The 7,573-nt window shown below is 41.6% G+C and overlaps 1 protein-coding gene across 1 annotated transcript in view; it reads left to right on the top strand.

Annotated features, from left to right (window-relative positions):
- The first annotated feature begins 2,190 nt into the window (after positions 1-2,190).
- The window catches only part of LOC137286340 (multidrug resistance-associated protein 1-like), a 35,787-nt gene continuing 30,404 nt past the window's right edge, over positions 2,191-7,573 (top strand). Inside the window, exons 1-5 of the mRNA XM_067818136.1 lie at positions 2,191-2,437; positions 4,161-4,337; positions 4,877-4,996; positions 5,937-6,065; positions 6,953-7,063. Coding sequence (XP_067674237.1) covers positions 2,405-2,437; positions 4,161-4,337; positions 4,877-4,996; positions 5,937-6,065; positions 6,953-7,063 — 570 coding nt within the window. The 5' untranslated portion in view covers positions 2,191-2,404. The remainder of the gene's footprint in view (positions 2,438-4,160; positions 4,338-4,876; positions 4,997-5,936; positions 6,066-6,952; positions 7,064-7,573) is intronic.

The following is a 7,573-nucleotide window of genomic DNA, read 5'->3' as shown; positions in this document are numbered from 1 at the left end:
CCGTCTCTCCTGAGCGACACGTACGTTTTGACCCACATGCTGTGACTCAGATCCATGGCGTGCTCGGTGTTTCACGTTTGCAGAGGTAAAGCGTCTATTTTTATTCAATCCAATGTAAAGTTCAGGAGGAAAGCTATGCTTGCGCTAGTGTCCATTTTCTGGCTATGTTCACTCTGATAAATAAGAGCGGTAACTCACTTTGAAGATTTTGAGAGTAACTAAATGTATCTAATGACAGTGAGGATTAAATAACAGATTGCTAAGCTTTGTGTTTTTGTTGTTTATCGCCTCATTATTCTAGCTATGTATAGAGGGAGTTCTGAGTTATCCCAGATGCTGCGTGTGTCGCCGGGTTGGTTGCTATTCGCGTCCCCAGCAACCATAGCGTCACTAGCAGCTATCGTCTGCGCAGACGTCTGTCTGCTTCTGTCTGTCATCTAACCATCTGTCGTGGAGATTATTTCAAATTTACTGGATAAAGTATCTCATATACGGTATCGGGTGGTCAGGCTTGCTGACTTGGCTGTCATCGGTTCCCAGGTGCGCAAATCGATGCTCATGCTGTTGACCAATTGATTGACTCAATTATTTACAGACAGTCGCCATGGAGGTGGAATATTAATTACTAAGTGCCACGTAAAACTAAAAACACACACCACATCAGAATGGAGTGACGACCACAAGCAGCCTAGCTATTTGCCAGTGTTCACCTAGAGTCTAGAAGCCTGTGACAGATTGGTGTGTAGATAGGTACGATAGCATATCGGCACCTGAACGATTATCCGACCTGTTTACGTCTCGCGCTTAGTTTGGTTGACAACAAATTGCCGCTCACTGCATCATGGGTACTAATACCCCGGTCTATTAATAATCGGACCCGTGAAGATCCAGGGGTAGAATAGGCCTTCAGCAACCCATGCTTGCCATAAAAGGTGACTATGCTTGTCGTAAGAGGCGACTAACGGGATCGAGTGGTCAGGCTCGCTGACTTGGTTGACACATGTCATCGGTTCCAAATTGCGCAGATCAATGCTCATGTTGTTGGTCACTGGATTGTCTTGTCCAGACTCCATAATTTACAGACCGCCGCAAAATAGCTGGAATATTGGTGACTGTCGCGTAAAACTAAATTCACTCACTCACTCATTAATAATCGAGTCTGTAGCAGACAATGAACACCATAAGCACTGGTAATGATGGCATGTGTCAACCGATGCGCCAAGCGCCTCCTGATCTTCACCTGGCACCATACTGACCAGCTATGGGGTCACTACTGTATCTACGGATTTGCTCCTTGGAGCCTGTAGGGAAACGCACTGACCTCTCTGGTGTGGACAGGGGCATGCGCGGGAATTTCAAAACCCGTTTCAAGCGCTTATAAAATATCCATGGGCAGTTCGTTCGGATCGTGAACTTTTGAATACGTATAAGGCCATGGATGCTGAGAGATTCACATACAGGCACCCACAGCACTCACAAGTCCAGTTGGGTGCATGTCTGACGATTTTGCGGGCTCTTTTCCGCGAGTGTGCGTTCGCTTGCCAATATTTTTAGAAAATGTAATTATAAATCGTTTAGGTTTCATAACAACGATATTACACCTTTATATAACTAATAAACTTTCATCATTGGGCTTCTATTTCACGTCATTGGGGATATTTTAGACTGATTTTGGGGGGATTATTTACATGTTTAAGTCATTTTAAAATTCCACCAGGGATATGGCAGCAATGTAACAAGATTGATCAAGATTTTAAAGTCATTTATTTAGTTTCTGCTTTCGAATTCAACGTAGCTGGCAAACTGTGTTTCATTTCCACGGTCAATAAAACAAATCCCATTTGTGACTCTTTAGCCTTACATCGAAATACACATTTGGAAATGTAAGAAGTACAGATGGTACATTCTATTACATTAGAGTATGTCTTTAACAAATGATCCCTCTTTTGATTGTATGAAAGAGGTCTCATTCTAAATGCACACACACACCCGCCCCCCGCCCCCCCCCTCCCCCCCCCCCAAAAAAAAATAAATAAATAAATAATAAAAAAAATAAATAAAAATAAAAAAATAAAAATAAAAAATAAAAATAAAAAAGAAACGGCAGTACAATATACGAGTGCTTCTGTGATGTTTAGTTTACAAACAGAAATAGAGTTATCGTTCTTGTTTAAAGTAGTTCTGATGTTCATGCGCCAATGTGAAATCCTTCCAGAGGGACACGACTCGCCTTTCGGCATATCCCGGAATAACACGAGTTGTTCATGAAGGAGACAAAGGAGACAAACACACGTGTTGCGTAGGAGAGGCAGAGACCACAACACGATTAGTCATAATTCAACTTACATTACTTAGTCTAGAATTTGACTCATTGTATCCCATATTCACTCACGCTCTGTCCAACATGGCCACGCTCTGTAATGGGACCACGCTGTGGGTGAGTAGATATAAAATGCTTAGTCCCAGGACTGCATGTAACGGTTCGAGTCCCATCACTTTTGAAAACATTCCATGTGCCTCTATGAGACACGTCTCCCTAAAACAGTTAGAGAGATATTTGTGTCCGTCGACTTGTTGGTGTGTATTCACACCAGTGGTACATATATATTGTATGTACTCATCCGTATGTACGCCCAAACTATTTGGCTACCGTACTGTAGGCTCCATACATCCATCCTGCCGTATTTTTCTACTGTACCGCCTATGCATGCATCCTGTCGTATGTATCTATCCTACCGTATATTTCTAGGTAAATACGAGTTCCCTGCGTAACCCCTGCTTGAAATGTGTTTTATTTATCATGATTATTCCTGGAGTGTTAGGGTTTAGATTTAATATCATAATAGGTTTAGGGTTAGGATTAGCTTTAGGTTTAGAATTGGTTTTCTATTTAAAAAAAACAACAAAAAACCCATCTATATCTTAGAATGATTTTTTAAAAAAAACACAAAAAAAACAAACCCGGGTGCCCGGAGAACAAATCAAATCAAAGCTCTATTTATGTAAAAAGGCCATCTGGCCCATATACATGCACATAATACAATTTACACATATGTATACACGCCCATCCGCAGCGCAGAGCCGAAGGGGACCATATCGATCCCTGGTCGCTTCATACCAAAAAGACGTTAAAATATAGTACTTGTTGGTCCTTACTTGAAGCTCGACGTTAATGGTTAGAACAAAGGCTGGTCGGCTAGGAGTATAAGGTGTGGGAAATTTATACTTTACTGCGGCATGCTATCTCAGTCAGCTAGCTTTATGAAATCAGCTCAGGTATGAACTAGTACAAGCAGCCACACGTGCACCTGCACGCACGTCGTCATATGAGTGAAACACTCTCAAGTACGACGTTAAGCCCTATTTTACCCCTCATTATTTGCGGTGACCCTCGCCGTGACATTGGTGGAATATTGTCAAAGGCAGTGTAAAACTAAGCTCAATCACACTCACTCGACCCGTGAAGGTCACGGGGAAGAATAGGCCTTCAACAACCCATGCTTGCCACAAAAAGCGACTAACGGGATCGGGTGGTCAGACTCGCCGACTTGGTTGAAACATATCATCTGTTCCCAGTTGAGCAGATGGATGCTCATGCTGTTGATCACTTGATTGTCTGGTCCAGACTCGATTATTTACAGACCGCCGCCATATAGCTGGAATATTGCTGAGTGCGTCGTAAAACTTAACTCACTCACTCAATCACACTCACTCATTCTACCGTACAGGCTCTACCGCTCATGCATTCGCTCCGTGTATATATACAACAGACTATCTCCATATCGAATAGAACAGAAAAATCACAAGAATTCAACGAAACCGACTTAACATTGATATGTGCATAGCTGCTGTAAGCACACTATGCTTGCATGGCAAAATCAACAAAACTGGTCATGAAACAATGCCATGTACTTGGCAGGGAGAACAGGTCAGAATAGGCACACTTTTTTTTCAATGACCAAAATGACGTCCATGGTTTTAAAGTCACAGAGAATTTAGTTTTACACAGCTTTTGGCAATATTCCAGAAATATCATGTCGAGGGACACCGGGTTTTTCTTAGTCACGGGCCAGCGTTCCAGTGGCTATGTCGCACAGTGGTTCCATGTCTTCGTTGGTTTTGTGGGTTTTACTTCATCTAACATATGCAGTCTTCTCCAGGAAACAGACCTGACTTGGTACAGCAAAGCGCCGCTGTTCACGGACTGCTTCCAGTCCACGGTGTTGGTGTGGGTGCCGTGTGGATGGCTGTGGCTGTCGTCACCGTTCTACTTCTACTACCTCGTGAACGTCAAACCGACGTCGTTGGCATCACGATATAGATATATAGCAAAGATGGTAAGCTCTATCCTGATTAAACTAAGTCATCACGGTATAAATATATAGCATTGGTGGTAAAGAGGAACCGCACACTGACTCTCCAGTGCTAGTACCTATTGTATATATACGATCGACTCTCCACGAAATAAACAGATAGGTGGAGCCGTAAATATCTACCTAGTGACTGCATCTTCTTAATGATAAATCAATTTCTAGCAATGTCACGGTTTGAGAAATCGGCTCTGAGGGGTGGGTTCACACATTGCGCCCATGTGGGGAATCGAACCTGGGTCGTAGGCGTGATGAGAGAACGTTTTAACCACTGGGCTATCCCACCTCCTCGGACCAAACCTTTCGCTAAGGGTATTGACATGTGCTTTGCTCAGCTTTATTTATGTCAAAGCGCAGAGGATTTGCTTGATGTGGGAGAAAACCCCGGAGTGGTTAAACTCGTGAGCACGAGCAAGGTACTGATCATACCAAACCTAAAAACAGTCAATACCGGGAACATTGTCTACTCATCAACGATTTTGTCAGTAGCTTTCTGTCTTTTCCAGGTCCTTTGTTTCTGTCTTGTCGTTCTCTCCATCATCCGGCTCATCGTTGCTGCCGACGACGTCAACAACAACGCCTTCAAAGCCTTCATCATCGCACCTGCCGTCCATACAGTGTCTTTTGTAAGATCTCAAATACATCAAATGTTAGTTTATGTCTGATGATACAGCAGGTCAGTCATTAACATTTGCCTTGAGATATTTTATTCAAAAGGATGAATTCTACCAAAATAGCATCCATTTCCCATATTACGACCTTCTACTGTATAATTTGAGTTCAAGATTTTTTTCGATGGTCAAAACAAAATGTTACTTCAAAACGCTGTTGTTTTCGGGTAGAGAAGGGGCACCTGCTAAAGGCACAATTGCACACGATATTTCTCTACAATTACATGTCTCTTTCAATAATACTATCGGCCCTCAGGGAAGCGAACATATAGCGTATTCCAGAGAGACTGTTTAGATTCCAATATTGAATAACAAAGTTCGAATGAATTAATGCAACGTTGCATTAAATCGACTCTCGCGCCATCGGTAGCGACCGAACGTTATTTGAAGCGAACCGCATAGTTTTGTCACGTTGAGTGCTCTCTACAAATATCCTACAACGAGACCTCAGATTAAAAGCCAGTTCAGCAAATACGGACAGCACCGCGTCACTGGTTTGGAGGAATTGTATGTACACTTTGTATTCCACATATACCACGCAATAACTCTTTGGAAGCAGTTCGCCTCGTAGTTTCAATTATCGATTTCAGGCAAGTCGCAATGGATCTTTTGTTGCATCGGGAGAAAGCTAAAGTGAATTCATATGCGCTCAATATATAATACAGGCCAAAACATTGTCGTAAATGTATGACTTTGTGCCTTTAATTAGGTCCCTTTTTGAGTATCACGGACGCTGAAATCTGTAGAGAATTTTACAAATAAAGTGAATAAACTAACATTAGTCTAATTAAAATTATCATTTGCCAGCCAAATAATATAACGATATATCTTTTTATATTGACGAAGCCATTTTCTATTTAAAACAAGTGTACCCCGAGCAGATGCGTTATTTCAGCTGTTTGCTATGTTGCTGCTGCTCCTGGAGAGGAAGAAAGGCCTCATCACTTCCGGGGTGATGTTTATCTTCTGGCTGCTGCTCACCCTGGCTGGCATCATCCCCTTCTACTCCATCATCACGGAGGAGGTAAACGGGTTGAAATTTACAACATGACATCCTTTAAAACAGCTCTCTTTTTCCTAGAGATGTCCGTTTCCAGGTAACGTAACGTGATCCCCTTAGACTTGATCTTCAAAAACCCATGCCTGTGGTAAGAGGTGACTAAACGGGTTTGGGTGATTATTACGTAGAACGATACTCATGTTGATCACTTGATTGTCTGGTTCACACTCGGTTGTTTATAGACCGCCGCCATATTGCTGGAATATTACTGAGTGTGGGGTAAACTAAACTCACTCACTCGAGAGTATCTCCACTCCACGGTCACATATAACATCAGAGAGAAAGTCATCATTTCACAAATACAAACACGAATGTACCACGACATTCGATTTATAAACCGCACTGAACCTCTGTAAATGTATATTCAGCTGAAGGGATGGTGTAAGTCCAGCTGGTCCCTAGTATGGTGATCCACCTTCTGCTATTGCCGATCTATAGCCTGTTTTTATTTTGTATTGTCTAAATAGTGATATTAGTTTTAACTTTTCATGCTAGTTTTAAATGAGATTGTGATATTCTAGTTGTTTTACTGTCCTTCGTCGACATATTTTTACAATATGAATATATTTCATTTAAGTGTTCATTTAAGTGTTCTCGTCACGATATGGCTGAGATATTGCCGATGTGACGTTAAATATTAACTCACTCACTCACTGTAAATGTATAAGTATATCTCTAGCCACCGTGTCTTGTAACAAAAGAACCACAGAACACTAGAAGCTTTTCCTAAGTAACTTCACGACTGTAATTTAACACAGTTAATGAACAAAACCAATCACATTTACCACCACAAAAGTTGCCTGTTTTATCATTATATTTTTACACACTAAAAATGTTTTGTTTTTCTTCAGGATGAAGGCATACTTACAGTGACATTCTACATATACAAAGTTCTCGTAATTTCTGAGTTTTGCATGAGCTGTTTTCCCGAGACACCTTCTAGGGATTTTGGACATGACAAGGTATAGTTCTTTTTGTTCTAACCTGAACATATTTAGTATCTATGAAAACACTTAGTATTTTGTCGTTGATGCTATTTATAGAAGGTGGTCATATAGCTGTAATATTGCAAAACTAAACTTGCTTATTGTCGTTTATGCGAATGTTGAATCCCAAAGGACGTACAGATGATTCATTGACCGGGATAGTGTGGTAGCCTAGTGGTTAAAGCGTCAGCTTGTCATGCCGGAGACCTGGGTTCGATTCCCCGCATTGGTACAATGTGTGATGCCCAATTCTGGTTTCCTTCCATAATATTACTGAATTACTGCTAAAAACGGCGTAAAACCATATTAATTCATACTGATACACTGCGATCTGTACTCTGCAACATCTATAACATGTTGAACAGTCCGATGTTACGGGAGGTGCCACTTTGCCTATGGTGTTTCATGGATTTACTCCTCCAAAATACTATAGACTGTATAGACCCGTGAAGACCCGTGTAGAAAGGTTCCTCAGCAACCCATGCG

This window comes from Haliotis asinina, chromosome 6 (assembly GCF_037392515.1).
Source record: "Haliotis asinina isolate JCU_RB_2024 chromosome 6, JCU_Hal_asi_v2, whole genome shotgun sequence".
In the NCBI taxonomy this organism is placed as follows: Eukaryota; Metazoa; Mollusca; class Gastropoda; order Lepetellida; family Haliotidae; genus Haliotis; species Haliotis asinina.
Note: the sequence above shows the minus strand (reverse complement) of the source record. Positions and strands in the feature narration are given on the sequence as shown.